Below are 20,904 nucleotides of genomic sequence, written 5' to 3' on the forward strand. Positions count from 1 at the left end.
TCCTTACCCTGCCCACTCACAGCTGCCTCAGTCCTCCTCGGACCATATCAGAGCCCCTCCTCCTTCTAAGCCTCAAGGTCCCCAGTAGCCCCTGCTGTCACGGTCTGCCCCCCCCTCAACTCCCTTCCGTGTGCCCTTCCTGCAGCCCTCACACCCACTTGGCAGCTCAGAGAGGCGTGGAGTCAGAGGGTCCCTCACATCAGAGACAGACAGTCCTCTGGGTGCACAACCCTGCCTTTCTTTAGGCCTCGCCCTCAGGAGCAGGGCTGGGAAAAGGGCCACTGATGAAGGAAGTCCAGGCATTCTGGGGCTGGAGATGACACAGTGCGGAGAGCTTAACAGCAACTGGGGAGGCCCTGACCATCCTGGGGCTCACCCTCGGGAGCAGGCAGCCACCCTGAAGTATCTGGAGCCTCAAATGTTGACCAACAAGGGGTGCTTTGATGGTAGAGGGAAGTGAAGTCTGTGCTCCCTACCGAAGGCCAAAGAGTGAGCAGCCTTTCTGCACTCCCCACCCCTCCTCACCCTGCAAACCTTTATTATTTCTTGCTCCTAGCTGTCAGCAGCAACAAACGAAGATTAATCACTAGCCTGCCTGCCCAGACCCAGACATGCCTACTGTTTGAAAACTCTCTCCTTTACTATATAAATCAATGAAGGGAGAGAAGAAAGAAAACAACTCTAACAGCAATGTGCCCCCAGCTCCCCTGGAATGCAACCCATCTGCTCCTCCTGGCCCTGCTACACCCACCACCCCACACTGGAGCCCCAGGAAGCGTTTGTTGGTGAAGACTGGCTGCCCAGCCATCAGCACAAACGTGTGGCTCCAAGCAGGAACCAGGCGGGTGTCCTTAAGCAATCAGAGCAAGAGGCATGTTCTTGATAAATTGTCCTACCTCCTCCTTGGAGAAGGAGATGGGGCTGAGTCTTCCCACCATCCTTGGAACCTAGGGGAGAGGTATTTCACCCTAACTGTGGAGCCCTTAACCTGGAAGCAAATGCATAGGGTGAACCATTTCACCCTAACTGTGGAGCCCTTAACCTGGAAGCAAATGCATAGGGTGAACCTGCAGAGCCACGTTACTTCCTGCAACAGCTTTATAAGAGTGGCCCATGCGGTTTTCTGAGCAATGATCAGGCAAGTAAAAGTCACTTGCCTAGCATCACACAGCAAGTAAAAGATGGAGACAGGATTCAAACTCTTTGAATCTCCAAAGTCTTCAATATCTTTGACTGCAGAGCCCATGTTGTCCCTCTACATCTTGGAAAGGGCTGCCCTGGATCTCTCCTTGGGATGCCTGCCTCTTAGCCCCTTGGACTGTGCTAGCTCGAGTGGCATGTTTGTGGGTACGTGGGGGGAAAGGAGGGCTTGGGAGGACCGAGGGAGGCAGAAGCGGGGGTCCTTCCTGGACAATACTCATGGTGCATCCTGGTTCACTAATGGTTCTAGAATAAAGCTGAGGACATGACTGCACCTTGCTCAAAACCTTCAGGGATGCCCCCTACCTTAGAGAATAGAACCCAAATTCCTCAGCTTGGCGACTAGGGCTGTACCTCTCCCCAGCTCCCACTGAAGTGTTATTTGTCATTCTGACTCAAGTCTGCACTTACCTGCCTTTGCGTGGGCTGCCCTCTCTACCCTGTCTATAGGATGACCCGATCATCCTACAAATACCCTGTTCTTTGGGTGCCTTCCCTCTTTCACAGTGCTGAGCACTTTCTGCCTTGGGTGGCCCTCAAGCAGTCCTGTGAGTGTATGAGTCAACAGGTGTAAATATCCTCTCCCCTCTGGCTACGAACTCCTGGAGGGCTGGAGTCCAGTACATAACTGATGCTCAGTGAGGCAGAGCTTATGGGGGCTGAGGAAGGCTCCTGAATGATCAAGACTGAGTTGCATCCTGATGCAAATAGGCCAGACCCCAGAAGTGTCTCCTGAGGTCAGAATCTGGGCCACTTTTACTAGGGTGCCGTGCAGTTTGCTTCTAGGGATTCGAAAGCTGATGATCTACTTATGGGGGTTCCTTGGGGCCATGTCCCCCACTGGGGTTGGGACTCTCACTGCCTAAAGAAAGCCAGGGTAGGGGCACCTGGGTGGCGCAGTGGGTAAAGCGTCCGACTTCAGCCAGGTCACGATCTCGCGGTCCGTGAGTTCGAGCCCCGCGTCCGGCTCTGGGCTGATGGCTCAGAGCCTGGAGCCTGTTTCCGATTCTGTGTCTCCCTCTCTCTCTGCCCCTCCCCCGTTCATGCTCTGTCTCTCTGTCCCAAAAATAAATAAACGTTGAAAAAAAAAATTAAAAAAAAAAAAAAAAAAAAAAAAAAAGCCAGGGTGGGGACCTTGTCAAAGGAGTAGCGATATCCCTGCAAGGCCTTGAAATGCCACTCTGCCTGCTCCCAGGGATGGGCCCAGTGCAGGCAGAGCCTGCCCAGCACATGCGGAGGGGAGCCCCAGTACTCACCCTGCCTCCCTGCCCCCACCAGCTGCAAGCCCTCCAGTCTTTGAAGTCCTATTTCCCTCATCTTGTCCAGATTCCTTTGCAAAAACTCATGAAACTGGAACTTGCAAAAAGTCATTCATAGTCCAAAGTGCCTGAAGAACCTTTTTAATGAGATTTTTCAACTTTTCATCCCTTTCCCCCACTGCTTGCCTTTCCAGACAGGAAGTTGTTAGAGTGTGGTGTTTTCTTGCCAATATCTAAAGGTTCAACCCCTTGCTTCCCTGAGGGCGGAGTGAGTGTTCTGAAAGGCCAATGTGTCTGCTAGTAGCTGAGAAGAAGCCTAAGGGCCCGCTGCCCCCAAGTCAGGTTGGAGACTGGGAAGAGGGAGAGTTCCACTGGGAGAAGGGGATAAGGGCAGTGTTCCAAAGCAGCTGGGCAAGGTCTCGGTAAGGCTGCTCCACAGGTGGGGGGTATCTGCCAGGGAGGGGATCTACCGGCAGTGAGGTGAGGAGCGCAGGCGTCATTTTGGATCACCATGAGTGCGAGGGGCAGATGGGTGGCAGCTTGGGCCAGTCCCCACAGTGGAGAGCAGTCGCCATCTCCATTGTCAGTGTCATCAGCTGCCACCTAGGTAGCCTTGAGGTCAATCACGATTCCCCTCTGGGTCTGGGTCTCCCCACCCATGAAGGAAAGACAGGACCAGATAGGCCTCTAAGGTCATTCCAGGTGACCTCTGACCTGGTATAAGAAGTGCTTGAGAGGGGTGGGAAGAGACTGGGCTGGGAGTCCGTGGCCTCCATTCCAGTTTTGGAAGTTCATTCAGCTGCCTTTACCCTAAAATGAAAAAGATGGTGCTCTCTGCCCTCGCCACCTGGTGGGGCTGTCCTAGGGCAAAAGCTCAGGCCTTCTAAGATGTAAGGTCGTGCAGATACGCAGGGAGACAGGGTCAAGAAGTGGGGTTAAAGCATAAAGGCAGATCCTTGAGAGTGGCCCTACACTTTAGTGGCTCCATCACTAAATATTAAGTCTCAACTCCTTTGTGAGGCAGGCACAAGGCCTGCCAACAGCTCTTCTGCATCTCTAGGGCTTTGCCTGGGCTGTCCCTGCCACCTGAGATCCCCCCCAGCTGTCCCTGCTTGGGGACCACTTACCCTCTCTTTAAGGCTCAAGTGCACCTGCAGCTTCTCCTAACCCTCCATGTCAGGGACTGCCCACTCCTGTGCCAACTCCAGGTCCCCAAGGACTTTCATGCAAACCTGGCTGTAGCAAGGCCCAGGACGGATGGGCCAGGCTGTGAGCTCCTGTGGCCTAAGCTGAGCTGTTCTCATTTCAGCTCTCTATGCTGCCCTGCCCAGTGCCTGGTACAGTGGGTTCCGGTAAATATCTGCTGAGAGAAGGATGGAAGAGGTGGAGGGCTGTCATCTGAGGCTGGATTCCCCCAAATCCTTCCTCCACCCTAGAACATCCTCACAAAGGATCCACACATAAAAACACAGCTGGAATCCCAATGTCAATTTACACCATGCTCCTGACAACACCATGCACGGGGAAGGCTGATCATACCCTGCCCCTACCAGGCAGGCCTTGGGGATCTGAGAGACTTCACACGTCATGTGGTGGCTGGAAAAGCTGGCACTTGTCCCAAGCAGCCGTGACATTCAGTACCAGCGTCGTTCCCTTTGTGGTTAAGGTGATTAATGCCAGGTATCACCCCCTGGCTGGCTCCCGAGCTGGTTATCGTGAACTAGGGCCACGCTGGAAAGCAAGCTCACCTCCCCTTAGCAGGCTGCCCTGCCCAGCCACAGGATGGCCCAGCTTGCCTCCTCAATTTTGGGCTTCTTCAAGGGAAATCTGGCCGTGTGAGACTGCTCATCTGGCCTTTGGGATCTTATGGCTCTAGACAAGCATGCAAAACTAAACTTCCAGCACCCGTGGGCAGAGACTAGTCACCCAAACTCAGGCCTGATGGCAGAGTGTTCTTATCGGGGGTTCTGCCACAGGCTGTTGGGCCCAGCTCTCAGTCTCTTCCACTTCCTCCCTGGCTTGAGAGGTGCAGGGGATCTGACCAGAGTGCTCCAAAGACAAAGGAAGGCTGAGCCCATGGACACGGGAAATCCAGGGAGTCAGAGACCCTTTGATGTCAGAGGTGTCCTTAGCAACCATCAAAGTCCCAATGTAAAGATGTGGATGCTGAGCCCCAGAAGGAAGGAATTTGCCCAAGGTCACACAGTGAGCAGTGAGTGGTAGGTCAGGACTCCTGTCCAGAACTCTGGACAATAGGTTCTCTCTGCTGCCCTTAAAAACAGCTTTCAATGAAACCATGAGGCCAACCTGGGAAAGCAGGGGCAGGGTGGGAATAATACAAGATAATGTTTACACTGCACTGGTTGGGTTAGAGATGTTTTCCCTCTGTACGAAGAGCATTGCCATCCCCTGTGCACAGAGAAAGCTCAAAAAAGTGACACGGCTGCCCAGGCCATAAGGCCGTGGAGTGGGGAAGCCTATCCCCTGCTTTCTCCACTGCATGCAGCCCTGCACACAGGACTATAAGCCTGTACTGTGAAAACAGAACCAATGTGCTGTCCATCCCTCTGGAGTGGTACTACTGTTTAGGGAACGGGGCACACCCAGGGTGAAAAGGAATTGCACTCTTGGGGCTGTGATAGAAATATTCTTCTAGAGACCCATGCAGGAGGTAGATTTTAGGCCTGTTTGCATAACAGGGCACATTTCACAGGAGACTGAGAAATGGATCCTGAAGGTATTGTTGGTATGATTACTTCTGCAACTGGCTTGAGATTCCTCATATGGCTCCATGTTGATGCCTCAACTGTGACACTGCTGGGTACTGGGGAGGCTACTGTTCCCATGCAGGCAGAGCTGTGCCGGGGTCCCCATGGGGCCCGGTCCACCTAGTGCAGAGGCTCAGCCCTTGCCCAGCTCATGGAGGGTCATGGAAAGGAAGGTCAGCCGGGACTGGTATGGGGTGCTCCACCACCCCTTCCTTGCTGCACTCAATCAGTGGTTTTGGGAACAGTCTTCTGGCCAGGTCCTAGATTCCAGGAGAGAAGAGATTCACAGAGGAACGCAGATTGGCAGTGTACTGAGTGCTGCACTGAGGAAGCCCAGGGGGTGGGTGGGCTGCCTCAGTCATCGTGGAAGGGCAGTAACGTGGGAATCCCATCTCTGCTGTCACCTGCCTCCTTCACCTCTCGAAACCCAGAACAACACAGTTCACCTTGAGGCGGGGTGGGGGTGGGGTTGGAGACCTGGAAGAATCACTTAAGAGCTCAGTTACCTTGGACAGTGAGGGAGGGAGTGGGGCTGCATGCAGCAGTGGGCAGATGAGGACCCCCTGGTCCCTGTCAGCATGGCTGGTGATGTGCACCTGCTCCCCTGCCGCCCGCTCCTCAATCCATTGAGGGATCTCCGACTGTGCTCATTGCCAGTCCAGCCTCCCAGCCCTGCTGCAGTTTAGTACTGAGATCTTCTCGGCTGAGATAACCAAACAGATCCTTTATGCCAACAGGTCTGATGGTGGACAGTGAAGTATGAAGGTGCTGTATGTCCTGAGTGCCTTCTTTGCTGTTAGAAATCCTCTCCATGGTCTCCCTGACAAGGGCCATCCAGGCCCACTTGCACACCCCCAGTGATGAGACACTCACTACCTATCGAGGCAGTTTTGGATGGATCTAATTGTTGATCAGTTCTGACTGTTAGAAAACTTTTCCTCTCACTGAGCTGGAATCTGCCTGCCCATAAGTCCCATCTGGGGACCCCTGACCACATCTGCTCCTTCTGTCCTGATAATCCTTGAGAGATTTGTGGTTCTCACCATGTGCCCACACGTCCTTTCTTCCCCAGGCAGATATCCATTGCCTCTGCTCGCTGACCATGCTCTGCAACTTGTCATGGTCCTTCTCAGGGCAGAGCCCAGCAGACAGGGTGGGCTCAGTCCTGAGCACAGAGTGCAGGCCAATCTCTCATTCTTTGGCTGCACTGTTGCCAATGTCTACACAGCTGATAGTCACATCACAGCAGGCCCTCTCTCTGTCACAGGCTCTAAGAACGGAGAGCAGTGCAGAGAGGAAGCCAGGCAGAAGGCTTCAATATTCCCGGGGGTCTGTGCTGGCTAAAGGGCCTGGGTTTCTTAAACTCCAATTCTGCCACTAGCTCTCTATATTTCCTTGGGAAATCCCTCCTCTCTCTAGGCCTCGGTTTTCCTATCTGTAAAATGGGGTTTAGATAATCTGTTGGGTCCCCTTTAGCAATAGCACTGAATGATGAAGCACTCAAGCAAAAAACCCTTTTCTCGTTTTTGAGGCTGCCTATCTCAACAGTGATGCTTCATGGGTCAGAAAGGCCCAACAGTTTACAAAGCAGCCACAGAGGAGAACACCAGCAGGATTCTCCCTGGCTCTTCCCAGCACTCCTCACAACCTTTGTGACACACATAAAAATCAGACCCACCCAAACAGCAACCTGGAACATAGGGAAAGGGCTGTTCTCACAGTGGCAGTGCGGTGCTGTGGAGAGTCAAACAGCTGGTCTGGAGTCCTGGCTCTGCCCTTTGGGCCTTCCAAGTCCCTCTCTGAGCCTCAGTTTCCTCATCTGCAAGATGGGGACCATATGTTTCTCATCAAAGGACTCCTGTGAGCTTTGAGGGAGGGATGAGGTATACTCGGAGCTTCATTAGGTTCCTGGTTCACAGCAGATATGAAAGCTTTCTTTGGGTATTTAATATTGAATCCTAGGAAAATGCCCCTCCTCTTCTGGGGCGGAGGAAATTAAGAACTCCTCTGCCTTCCAGGAGAATAGGATCAAATTGAAAAACCAAGGCTTGAAATATCTCACACTGGCACATTTCCTGGGGAACACTGGCGGGTCTTTCTGCCACAGACACAAGGGCCAGGCAGCGCTTCACTCGAGGCTGCCGAGGAGGGCTGAGAGGGGTGAGCGAGGCTGTACTCACTTCAGGGAGAGGGAATAGTCATGCTTGCTGGTCTGGCTGTTCCGGACAAGGTAGCTACACTCTTTGCAGAGCCGCAGAAGGTTCTCGGCATCTCCTCTGCTGATGGCTCCGTGATACCAGCTGGAGAGGAGAGAGAGGGTCAGAACCCAAAGAGGACAGGACCCTCAGAGCTGACACCCTTGCAAACTCCTCCTTGGGGAGGCTCAGCCCCGTCTGGGGGCAGCTGGCATGTCCCAGCCTCCTCGTTATAAGGCAGGTGTGTGTGTGTGTGTGTGTGCATGCATTCAGTCATTCAGTATGGAACTGCCGAGCGTGTGCCGCATGCCTGATCCTGGGGAGAGAGCAGTGAACAAGTCTGCAGCCTCCTCCCTCACAGGGCTTGCACTACAATTTGGTGCTATGCAGGAAATGAAGCAGGGTAGTGTGGTTTGGAGCGTGTGGTAGGGATTGCTATTTTAAGCAGGAGCCAGGGAAACCTTCCGGAAAGAGTGACATTTTCAATGTGGACCTGAAGGAGTTGAGGGAGGAAGCCACAAAGGAAGGTAACTGGCAAAGAGTGCTTCTGGCAGAGGGAGGGGTGGCAAAGGCCCGAGGCAGGAGTGCCCGATGTGCTTGGTAAACAGCAAGGAGGCCAGCATGGCTGCAGGGAGCCAAGGGGGAGGGGTGGGCAGTGCAACCCACGAGGCCACCAGGCAGGGCCATTCAGGGGGCCGGTGTGCAATGAGAGGACCCTGGCTTTCTCCATCTGAGTGACACGGAGGCCATCAGAGGGTGCTAACAGGAGGGACATGTGCCTGGCATCTGCGGGACAAGTGGGTGGTGCTTGTCACTCAGGACAGCAGACGGTTGGGTGGGAAAGCCACACCAGTGCTCCTGTCAAGCAAATCTGGCATCGGTCGGGCATGTGGGAAGCCCGACATCACTGCTTCTGGACACTAGGTGGTGAGCAGCAGAATCAGAAGGTAGGGGTATAATGGCAGACGACATGACTAAGGCCCCCCCGCTGTAGGACAAAAGACGAACAACTGATTTTCAAGATTGGGAGAGTTGAAGGTGAAATTTCAGAGGAAGAGTGAAGATCACAAGATGGGGGTAGTCAGTGGGTCTACCCAGAATGCATTTCTGCTTACATCACAGTCTCTAAGGGGCAGGGGTGGTGGGAGGGCGGCGAGTTAGGCCAGGAAGAGAACCACAGGTGCTGGATGGCCACAGAGGCACAGACCGCTCTGCCACTTGCCAGCTGGGCAGTCAGGGACAAGCAGCGGAACCTGGCTGCACTTCGGCTCTCTATTGGGTTAGGGTCACTCCACTCCCGCCTTGGGATGTGAGGATTAAATGAGATGACGCACAGAAGGGCATATGCAGAGCCTGGGGTGGGGTGAGTTTCAACAAATGGCAGCTCCCAGCATCCATAGAAAGAGACTGAACTTGCAGATGGCCATGGGTAACTCCCCCAACTATCATTATTCAGGCTGCTGCCCACCGTAGGCCGCATTTCAAATTCCCAGGTGTAAGCAGGGATGCTGCTGCCTCCTGGTCCCGGCCCAGGGGTGCCCTGCCAACAGTGCCTCTGAGCATTCTGCTACAGGCATTCTGCTTAGGGAAAAGCACGGCACTGCCTTTCAGCGCACACTTTCTGCCATTTACAAAGCAGCGTTCTGAATAGTTAGCTGCAGTGGTGGTGATGACATAATTATAACCTCAAAACCCAATTGCTTCAGGAAAGCAAGGGCGGGAAGAGCAGATACAAGTGTCCCTGCCCAGTGAGCATGTGAGTCACTGACCGCCCAGGAGGTGACCACCCATAGCAGGTCAGCTCTGGGGCTGGATCTCTGCAGGGGAAGGGGCAGGGGAAGTGTAGACTGCCTTCTTTTCTAGATGTACAGAGAAATGAAGAGGAATATAGGCTCCTGTAATTAAAACACTTCCAGAGATATGAGGGCCGAAGCCACACTTTGGAAGGGATCCATGACTGTAGTTTGGGGAAACAGCCAGACAAGGATGGAATGGACTTTAGAACTAAGAGTTAACAGATTTGGCAAGGTCGTTTTCTGGGAAATTTCACCTGTGTTAACACACCCCCAGTGAGCTGACAAACATGTTTTAGTAGGAAAACAAGTTCCAGCCATCTGAAGCAGAGCCATCCTCAGGGAAAGGCCTAGAAGAAGTCTCTAGGGAAGTGCCGCCCACCCTCCGCCCCTCCCTGAGCACAGGGGCTGAGCTGGTAGCAGATGGGCCTCCGGGGGCTCGGGATCTTGGTTAAAGGTAATCCCTGGTGGGTAAACAGGATGAGCTGCTGGCTCCTTCCCTGCTGCCCCAGCTACTGCACCCTGAGAGAAAGGCAGGGACTCAGGTCGAGATTCAAAGGAGACCCAGGCAGTTTGGGAGAGACGGGCCAAAGGACACACTCAGGGGGCCAGGGCCAGCCACTGGCCAGCCTGTCAGCATGAAGTTGGCCACCAGGAAACAGGGTGGGCCTGGGTGGCCCCATGGGGGGCTGAGGGCCAACTGCTGGGCCCAAGCAGGCTCTGCTTGGACTGCAAACAGGATCTAGGCAGGAGGCTGTCTGGGGATGTGTTGGACTTTGTGGGGCTGGCCTGTCATGCCCGAATCCTGGGGATTAAGAAGACTCAACCACTGCCATTCAGCCTATGCATTACCCATTAGCTCATCCAATATTTACTCACCACTGACTACATCCTTGATCTCATGGGGCTGATGCAGGGAAGACAGAGAGTCAACAAATAGATTAAGGACACAATATCAGAAAGTGACAACTGCTATGTAGGAATCCTGAGTTTGTGATAGGCATTGACTGGGGCACAGGAAGGGCCTAAGTTAGAATGAACAGAATGGGGAGGCTCCCAAGGAGATGAAATCTGACCTGAGAATCTGTATCGTGAGAAGGAGCCAATCATGTAAGGAGCCAAAGAAAACATGTTCTCTGCAGAGGAACCAGCAAAGGTCCTAAAGTAGGAATGTGCTCGGGGTGTTCATAAAACAGAAAGACAGCAAGAATGGCCCTGCCCAGCACTGTGAGCATGGGGAGTGGTACAGGATGAGAGTGGAAAGGGAGGCAGAGCCCAATTTCCCTTGTGAGCAATGGAAGAAGTCTGATTTCATCTAAGCACAGCAGAGGGCAATGAGTGTTAAAAAGAGGATGATACTTGCTCTGGATGGTCTTACTAAAGACCAACCAGGTTACCCTGAAGAGGGGCCAGAGGGGCAGTAGAGTGGCAGATGAGGTAGGGGGCTTCTGCGGTGGTCCACACGGGAGGTGGCTCTGAGACAAAGAGGAACAGATGGATTCAGCCTGTTATTCTGCGTGGAGAACTAGCAGAACTTAGTAATGTATTAGATGCTAGTGTAAGGCAAAAAAAAAAAAAAGGAATCCAAGAAGACTCCAGATTGGTGGCTTGAATAAGTAGGTAGATGTGATGCCATTTATGGAGGTGGGGAAGCTGGGGGAGGAGCAAGTGTCCGGAGAAGATCAGGAGCCCAGTTTTAAACATACTAAATTTGAGATAGCCCATTCATCAGCCAAGCAGAGATGCCAAGATGGCAGCTGGATGTAGGAGCTGGGAGTTCCAGGTGGTGTGTGGGATGCTGAGACTACCCAGGGAGAACACGTAGCTGGAAACCCAGCCCCAGACCGTCCCACCCTCAGGTCAAGCTGAGTGAGGTGAGGAGCCAGTTGGGGAGACAGAAGAGGTGGCCAGGGAGGCAGGAGAAAAACCAGGAGCAGAGTGTATCTTCAAAGGAGGGAGTCGTCTACTGTGCTGAGTGAGAGAGAATGGGAGGTGATGGAAGGGAAAGAGACAGCACTGACAGCTCTTTGAGGACTTCATCCATTTCCTGGACAACTGTTTTTTGAGCACCTATTATGTGCCAGGCATCGTTCCAAAGCACTGAGGATGCAGTGGTGACCCAGATCAGTTCCTGCCCTCACAGAGCTTATGTTCCAACAGGGGCAGGAGCTAGAGAGGGATACTGGGTGGAAATGGTTAGGATGCAGGCTGAACAGCACCCAGCTATCTCTGGATCATGTTTTGTTTGTTAATTAAAAAGTACACAGTGATCAGAAATAAGCAAAACCTACCACCCAATCTGGGTGGCTGTGACAGACAGTTAGCAAAGACGCCCACTGGGAGTGCTCCCCTATGTGCTCGGTACAGCAGACATGGGGGGTCACAGAGGAGGCTGCGCAACCCCCCGCCAGATGATAGCATATCTATCAGATGATAGCTGAAAAAGGGGCCCATGGCACATGATGTCATTTGGAAAACCCTGCATCTGTTCGCCAAGTGAGCATTTCCTGTGAGGGATGCACTGCCGGCTGTGCTGAGGCCAGAATCCCCCGCTGGAGATTAATATAGTACGTGACACACATGTGGGACAGTCTGATGAGGGATCGGCGAGCTGTCAGCACATCTCCTGTCCTTATGGTGCTTCCTCTGTGCCAGTCTTGTGCAAAGGGTGAGGGATAAGAGTGTGTACGAGGAGAGGTGAGTGAGGGGAGAGTGAGGTCAAGGCACAGGGCTGGAGTTCCAATCCTGCCTCTGCACTGTGGGCTGTGACATCCCAAGGCTGTGCACCTCTTGGAGTCTTGATTTCCCAGCTACGTGACGGGGATGATAACCCCATTTATCGCACATTTGCTTGTTAAGAGGATGATACGGCTAAAGGTATCAGCACAAGATGCAGGACCCGATTTATCAAGTACCTGGAGAAGCTCACTTTAGTCCAGGTATATGGAATGACGAGACACCGAAAAAGCAGTCTGGGGGCAATTCACAGACTGAGCGGCAGGCTAGGGAGATGAGACTATCCTGGAGGTGATGGGGAGCCACTGAAGGTTTCAGAGCAGAGCAGGGGCATGCACACAGTGAGAAGGGAGGTGACCACCATGGTCAAGGGGAGGGGTGACAGTGTTAGGGAAGAATAGGGAGGGAAGGCGGCAGCAGGGATGGGACTGGGTCACGAGGTGGGAAATCTCAGGGGAAACAGGCTGAGAAAACCCAAATCTAGAGCCTTAAATCCTTGCCCAACAAATGCCAAGCAGATGTAAGGCAAAACTATCAATGTAGCTAGAAAATGAATCCAATTTATAATAGTCCAAAGTAAAGGTGGTGATACAGTATGAAGAGAAAAAGCATGGGGCTAAGAATCAGGAGACATGTATCCTAATCTCATCAGCCACTGACTTGATGGTGGCTTTGATCTTCTCTCAGCCTTAGCAGTGACTGTATGAACTGCAGCTGAGGCTGTGCCTTGCTCCCTTAGAACTTACATTTGCTTTTCCAGGGGGACAGCAGGATCCACTCTTTCTCCCAAGATCCCACAAAACTCAGGGCTCCCATGCTTGATGGGCTTGAAGCCCCCTCCAGGAGCTCGAAGCTGGCGCCGCCGGTCCCGGGAAGGTGAGGGGGATGATTGCCGTTTCTCATTGCCGTTAAACTGAGCTGTGGGGGAGAAAGAAAGTGCGTGGTCACCAGAGTGTTACCCAAGAGGTTACTGGGTGGTGCACAGTGGGGTAATAGTCGACTGCTTTTACTGGGGCTTTACGATTCACAGGGGGAAGAACTCCAGGCAATGAACGAACATGGCTCAAGAGACTTAAGTTTCCCACAACAGGTGCTGTCAGAACCAGATGGTGCATTCAAGGGGCTCCAGAGGCCACTGAGCTCAGCCTTATCCCCGAAGGACACCCCCTGCAATCTGCAGCAAGGGGGGCACGGCACTCCCATGAGGGCTCAGTTCCCTGGACAGTTCTGAGGGGGGCGGGCAGGTGTTTCCCATTTCTGCCTCCAAGTGGCTCCTCTCCTCCCATACTCCCATCCCCTGCAGGGCACACGAGCCACATCTGCTCCCTTTCTTCTGGGATAAGCCCACAGAGTTCCAGTCAAGGGTCATGCTGCACCCCCCATGTCTGCTCCTCTTCATTCAGTGCCCTCTGCATGGGCGCCCCACATGCAGAGAGCCCTGTCCCAGACCCAGCACCCAGGTGAGGCTGAAGCAGTTCACAGCACGGGGGCAGGCCCCGCCATACGTTTCCTCCCGGCTCTGGGCCTGTGGGAGCATCGTTCACCCCCACAGACTTGGGGAGGTTGTTTCTCAAGGGCAGGACCCTGGAGATATCCCACAAAGGGAAGAAAACACGGAGTTGAACCCGGAGTTGCCAGAAGCATTCCTGAAGACCAGTTAGTCCACCTTGCAAGTTATCTCTCTGGACTTTGGTCTCCTTCTCTGTAAGGGATGATAACTGTCGCTACCTCATGGGGTTGTTGCGAGGATTCAGGCAGGTGACATCACCGAGAGTTTAGCACAGTGCCTGGCATGTAGTTCTATTCAATTAACGTTATAATAAATATTTACTTTTATTATTATCATGTCTGTTCAGTGTGGACACCGTGCCAGGTACTTCACACAAGCTTCCAAATTGAACCGAGTTCCTCTCCCAAGACTGTCAGTGGCTAGCTGTGTGACTTGGCCAAGTTACTCAACTTCTCTGAGGCCCCATTTCCCATCTCACCACAGTACTGTGAAGATCAGATGACAGAATAACTTCCTAAGGGCCTAGCACACAGAGTGAGACGGGCCAGGGCCTGCGGAACAAGCTCCCAAAGCCAGGTCCAGCTGCAGGCCCAGGGACACACGATCTCCAAAGAGCAAGCACAGAAGTGGCGAGACGTCAACCTCACATTCAGGAGAGGTGGTGGGAAAACCCAGCTCTGACTGTGGGGAGAGTGGAATGTGGGTGAACTTGTTCTAGGTCTCTGCCGCTGAGCAAGATCATCCGTCAGGACTGCAAAGCATTTCCATCCCTCCAAAACACACTCTGCATTAACCATGATGGGAAACAATGGGAAGGGAGATTCCTGCTAATGGAAGGCTCTAGACATGCCGGACCCACGTGTGCATGCTCACTCTCATGACTGCAGGGGAGGCTGGCAGCCCGTCCATCAACCTGCTCCGCTCCTCAACACTCACTCCCATGTGCCAGGCAAGGTCAGGGCTGGAGAAAGAGCAGTGAGCAAATCAGACAGAAATCCTGCCGGAGGAGTTTAGAGTCCGGGCAGGGATAGACACAGTAAGGGGGATAGGTCTGAGCTACAGCATACCTACCAGCTGCTCTAACTGCCATGAAGAAAACCCAGAGGAAGGACATTCCAGGCAGAGGGAAGAGCAAGTTCAAGGGCCCAGAGGTGTGAACATGCCTCGGGCGACAGACACAATACAGTCCAGCGGGAATGGAGGGTTGGTGGGAGGAAACCATGCCAGATCATCAGGCATTGTGTCTTGTGAAGGACTTTGGTTTTATTCTGAGAGAAAGGGAGAGTCATTCTGATGTTTTGATGGGGAGGGTCTCACCTGGCACTTTTGAACAGGATGGCTCTGCCAAAAAGGGTGGAGGACGGGGGTTTATCAGAACTCCCTGCACTTTCTGCTCAATTCAGCTGTGAACCTAAAACTGCTCTTTAAAAAGTTTATAAATGAAAGAGAGAGAGAGGTGCACAAGGAGAGCAGTGAGGATGCCACTGCTGGACTGGCCGACAGGGCTTGTCTGTGCATTCCCAGTGGAGTGTGCGGGAAAGAGGATCGATGGGCTACAGGCTTTTGGCCTGAGCACCAGAGGGACAGGGCTGGCATTCTCCAGGAGGGGAGGACTCAGAAAATCATAATTAAAATTCGTGAGGAAGGAGGACAGAGGCCAAACTCTAACCTAGAGACACTGACAGGCTGGGAGACCAGGACTGGAAGTGTGGGGAGGGGAGAGAGTGAAGGCTTGCTGGGGGCTCTGCCCTCCTCTCAGGCTACGGTTCTGTCCCAACCACAGGGACAGACAGCAATGACAAGGCCCTTCTAAGGTACACATCCTGGGGCTGGGTGTCTGAGAGAGCCCTCTTCCATCTGGCTGATAACCTGGGCTTTCACCATGGTAGTGAGGGGGTGAAGCCCAGAGCTGCGGCCCTGGCACATGTCACCATGGGCCCCTGCCTGGCTTCCCAGCAACCTGGCTCTCCCACCAGGGCTCCTGCCGAACCACACCAGCCCTCATGGCAACCAGTCAAATGGTGTATGTTCTTAGGGGTGGGGGGGTGGGGGGGTCACCTCTTGGGAAGAGGTGAATCACCTGCCTTGCAAAGCTCTGGATGGGTGACCTTGGGCAGGGGTGAGCACCTGGTCACACAGCCCTTTTCTAAAGAGCTGGGTCTTGATCTTATGGACAGGTCAGTCAGGGAATGCCATCCTCAGATTCACTCTGTTGATGGAGAGGGGATGTGGGGGGCAAACAGGGAGGCAGGGAGACCAATTAGGGAAAGTAATGGAGGTGAATACCTCAGTGATGGGAGGGATGTTAAGAGATGACTCCAAAAGGACTTGACTACTCATGGGCTGAGCCAGCCAAGACTCTGTGATGCTCCACTGACAGGAGATCTGGGGCACAGAGGGAGAGGGGGGCCAGGGATCATGGACCAGTGTGCACTCTTCCACGGTCCCTCCCTCTGCTAACTTTGAGACTGTTAGGAATGGAGAGGGGGCTGCTCAGCAGACCTCTGGCCCGGGGGGCTAAGAGTGCTGAAGTAGGCAGGGAAGTGGCATGATGTGGGAAGAGGTTGGGAAGGGGGGGGGAAGATGAGGCTCTAGGTATAGTTTTGCCACAGGCTAAAGAGGAGGAGAGACCAGAGGAACTTTAAGACATGTTCACCTCGGGACTAAAATTGGAATTTGGAGATTTCTGTCAATATAAAATCCTACCACATACCCCCTGGCACGGAAGGTGAGGACAGGCATGGAGCATGGAGCACTGATCGCAGAAGGAACCCCAGCTCTGCAGCACAGCCACTGACCTGGTTGTCTGTCCAGCCTAGTCTGTACCATGAGCACTTCAAGGCCATTCTTCTGCCTGAATGGCCACAACCCCACAAGCTTCTGCCAGCCTCTCCACCTAACTGACTCCACTTGCCGTTCAGGGGCCACCTCTTCCAGGAAGCCTTCCCTGACCTCACCCTCTCTCCAGACTCACCTTGCTCCTAATGGCATCCTAATGGCCAGTTTCGTGGTCTGGTGCCCCATGAGACCCTCAGGGGCAGGGGCTGTACCACACTTACCCTTGTGCCCTATGCCTCGCACATGCCTGCAACATAACCGGTGCCCAATGAATAAATGAAGAAGCTTAATGAGCTGTTGTTTCACTTTATTGGAAGAAAATATCGGTTTTCATACCAGATAAACTGGATAAAACCTAATAATATCCCAGTCAACACTGTAATTCCCCACTGAATTCATTTATACATTCGCCTGCAAGCTTAATAATATAGCCATATATTTAGAGGGAACAGGTGGTGATGAATGACAGGCTTAATTAGGCAAATCATTTCACCTAAAATAAAATACACCAACTGCAAGTACAGTGATTCAGCAGCAAAAGAAAAAAAAATGTTAAGAACAAAAGCTCCAAACACAACTGCTTTCATTCCTTCTAATTAAGTTTCTCTTTAATCTGCAATTGAAAATGGCAATTCTTTTAATTTAGTGATTTTCTGCAAAAGATAAAGACACAAACCCTCAAAAGAATATCTGCATTTAGAGAAAAAATATGCCACCCCTGTGAGTCATTAGAACGACAGAACCTAATTAATTGCACCTATAGGCAATTACAAATGGAAGTCAGAGTTGTGCAGGAGGGAGAGGAGGCTCAGGTGGGCAGGACCAGGCCCTGGGAGGCAGTGGGAGACGTGAGAGGCCTCAAATGTCCTTCCAAAAATTCCGGTCTAACAACAGGTCTCAGCCTTTAAAGACCCAGCTCAGGTGCCCCCCAGCACTGCCCTTCCAGGAGGCCTTTCCTCCATCTGCATTAGTCTCCAACTCTGGTGGTCCCCTCCTACTTGTATTACAGACTTTATACCAACTGGTCTTGTGTTTAGTCACTGCCAATAATGGAGACGGTGTGCCCGGCACCCCCATTGGCTCTGACTCTCACAATAGCCCCACCACCCCGTGTGTGATGGGTGAGGGATCGGGACTCAGAGGTGAGGAAGAACTCACCTCAAAAGGTCTCAAAGCTAAAGGGTGGGATGGGGGTAGGGAAGGCAAGGCTGGAGCCCAGGCCTCTGAGTCACCACTGCCAGCTCCCCCTCTGTCCCCTCAGGTCCTCCTTCCCTGTGGTCAGGCAGGGGCTGTGCCTCCCTCATTCAGTCTGTGGTTTGCTTCCCACCTCTAGGCCTGGGATGAGCACCCTCCTACTCCATCTCTATGACATCTAGAAGCTTCCAAGACCTGGCAAAAGGCCACCCCTCCACAATGCTTCCCTGGATACTGCCTGCTGGGAGCCCCTTCCTCCCCAGAAACACTTGGCACAGCTCCACAGACACCCCTCCCACTCTTCCCCAGTCAGCCTGGGTGTTCTGTGGGGACACGGTGCCTGGGATTTATTTTCTTTCTCTTTTTCCTCTCCAATCTCTTGTTTGCTCCTAAACCTAAAGTAGTGCTTGTTATGGAGATGGTATTTAGTAAACGTTTGCTTAGATGAAATAAATGTGTTCCTTCAGGGTCTAGCTCCTTTCTTGTTTATCGTTCAGGGCTGGTCAGAGAAAACAAGTTCCAAAAAGCCAATAGGTTTCTAAAGCACAGCTCTGCTGGGCTCATGAACCCTTGCTGGCTCCCAGTATCCCTGGATGGAGGGCAAACTTTTCACTCTAGTGCTCAAGATCCTCAGTGACTTGGACTTTAGTCCAACCTTCTGGACCCACCTTTCCCTACAAAACCCCTCTGGGATCCACATCCAGCCCTTGGCTCCGGTCACAAAGAATGGCCAGTCCCCTAGGGGTGCCTGCGTGGCTCAGTCAGTTAAGTGACTGGCTCTTGGTTTTGGCTCAGGTCATGATCTCACAGTTTGTGAGATTGAGCCCCGTGTTGGGCTCTGTGCTGATAGTGCAGAGCCTGCTTGGGATTCATTCTCTCTCTCTCTCTCTCTCTCGCTCTCGCTCTCGCTCTCGCTCTCGCTCTCGCTCTCTCTCTCTCCCTCCCTCCCTCCCTCCCTCCCTCAAAATAAATAAACTTAAAAAAAAAACAAAAAAACAAAAAAACAAAAAAAACCCCAGCCACTTCCCAAATCCACCAACTACCTCTAGGCCTTTGCCTTGCCTTGCCTGCCCTCTTGGAATCCCTTTCTTCACTATCTCTTGGTGCACGATCCTAGCTATTCTTTAAAGTTCAGCTCCACTGCTACCTCCTCCTAGGGGAGGTTTTGACCTAGACCCTCCAGGTAGTATTCCCTTCTCCTCTTCTGTGCCCTACATCCCCAGTATATGCCATTGTCTAATCCCACCCCAGTCTCTAGTATAGGTAGGTGTCTTTTCAGAACCAAATGGAGATTGCGCCTCATTCATACCTCAGCCTCCTCTGAACTTCTGCACAGCCAGCATGCAGCCGACTTTAAAGAACCGCCTATGGGCTACACCAAGGCCAGGGAATGGAGGAACCATAGTGGCTCGGCATCATGGAAAGGGTGTGGACTATGGAATTAGAAAGACCCATGTTTGATTCTTGCCTCTGCCATTACTGTGTGACTTTGGGTAAGTTTCTAGGCCTCTCTGAACATTAGCTATCGCTTCTGTAAAACAGGGTTGACAATACCTATACCATAAAGGTATATGCCATATACCTATACCATATACCATATGGAGGTAGTTAGTAATAGACTCTGACCCTCCCAGTAACCTATGCAGGACAGAGTCTGTTAAGCAAAGGCAACAAGGATTAGACAACTGAAAACAAGGCCTTGCAAGGAGTTCTCAGCCCACTGAAGAGGTTTTTTTAGGCCTTCTGTGGATGAAGCAGAAATGAAAACTTTGTAAATCACATGGGGCTCACAGGAGGGGCCTGCCCTATACTCTGAAAACACAAGGCCACAGGGACTAGAATGAAGGTGTCCAAAGCACCCCTTTCACACAGTCCTTGGCGCTGACGCTTCCATTCTGCCAACAGCTAGGCCTCAACTCTAGTCTAGTCTATCTGTGTGTGTGAGGGGGGAAGGGAGTGTGAGGGGAGGGGTGGAGAAGCATACAAGGGGCTGCTGCCCAGGCAATAGTGAGCCCCCAAGACGGGGCAAGGAGGGAGACAGTGCAGTGGTCTGGGGAGCTAGGGTGGACCACATGACACCTGGAGCCTCTGGAAACACCACAGACTTTCACGACAATGTGCAAACACTTGCAATTGACTGAAAATCTGTTCCCACGACAACGGTCTTTGCTGCTTCAACTTTCTAAACATATGTTCTAGGTTACCTCATGTGCTTCTCACGGCAAGATCAGTATTAGAATTCCCATTTTACTGATGGAGAAATCGAAGCCCAGAGAGGTGAGGCCCCCCCTTTCCTTCCAGTTCAAGAGCAGGCTTCACTCCCCGCCTCCCCCCACCCCACCTGCCCTGTGCGTGAGAGCAGCACCTCCAGGTACTGGGAGACAACAGGCAGCTCAGCAAATGTTTGGTTTGTGTTCCAGGACTGCCGACAAGAGGCCTCTGTGTTCACCTCGGCAGACACATGCAAGCCCCAGGGCACCACGCTGCCACATCTTTTGGGCAGTGTCTGAGAACAGAGGTCTCCATTGTGAAGGGAGGCAGTGGTGACTCCCTGAGAAGCGGGGCATTGGATGGGTTTTGAAGCAGGCACCGGGATGCTGCTTGGGTTCCAGGAACGCTGTCCATGCATGTACACTCAAGTCTGGGCTGGGGAAGGAGGGCCTGGAACAAGGGGTGGGTGTGTCCTCGTCCTCTTACTCTGCACCCCCCATAGGAAACAGGCACCACTGTCTGGTGCAAAGACCCCACCCCAAGGGCTGCTGCTCGGCTATGGGAAATAAGATAAATCCTGATGAAAATGATGGGATGATCCAAATGCAGAGGCCTTGATGGCTGCCGAAGCAAGCCATCTTTTTTGTCATAACTCATGTTATACATGAGAATTGGAGGGCTGGAAATGAGACTGATTTGCCCCAAGTCAACAGCTAGATTTGAACTTGACTCCAACCCAAGTCTTCTCAATCCCAGAGGCCTCTAACAAGGTCAGCACAAATCCTGTCTACAGTGTAACACATTCTCAAAAACATAGTTAACAATGACAGTGATACCAAAGCCTGCATCCACCGAGCACTGACTGTGTCCTAACTCTCGGCACCAATTACCACCCATTTTAAGATGAGGAAACAGAGGCAATTTGCCCCAGGTCACCCTCTTAGCAAGTGGCAGCACGGGGCTTTAAATCCAGACCCCGTGGCTCTGGCACCTGAGTTCATATGTACTCTACTAGTTCTGAGTCGGGCTCACCTGTCAGATGGAGAACGCCTGCTTGTGTCTGATGCAGGTTTCCTGATGTTTACACCTACAGACACCCACAGACGCTCACTTAGAATCCTACGGCCAGGCAAAGAGACTCTCCCCCCATCCACAAGCCTCAGAGGACCTGCATGGTGGGCATCTATGGAAACAAGTCCC

General features: G+C 52.6%; 1 protein-coding gene across 2 annotated transcripts in view; it reads right to left on the minus strand.

The window, feature by feature from the left end:
* The window catches only part of SHB (SH2 domain containing adaptor protein B), a 136,003-nt gene that overhangs the window by 18,584 nt on the left and 96,515 nt on the right, over window positions 1-20,904 (minus strand). The window contains exons 4-5 of one of the 2 annotated variants that reach the window (XM_040481747.1): window positions 12,698-12,869; window positions 7,408-7,527 (exon numbers count right to left, since the gene is read on the minus strand). In XM_040481747.1, coding sequence (XP_040337681.1) covers window positions 7,408-7,527; window positions 12,698-12,869 — 292 coding nt within the window. The remainder of the gene's footprint in view (window positions 1-7,407; window positions 7,528-12,697; window positions 12,870-20,904) is intronic. The other variant, XM_040481748.1, reaches the window with a different exon arrangement.

The sequence above is a fragment of the Herpailurus yagouaroundi genome, unplaced genomic scaffold (assembly GCF_014898765.1).
Source record: "Herpailurus yagouaroundi ecotype Mexico unplaced genomic scaffold, PumYag 160, whole genome shotgun sequence".
Lineage (NCBI taxonomy): Eukaryota > Metazoa > Chordata > Mammalia > Carnivora > Felidae > Herpailurus > Herpailurus yagouaroundi.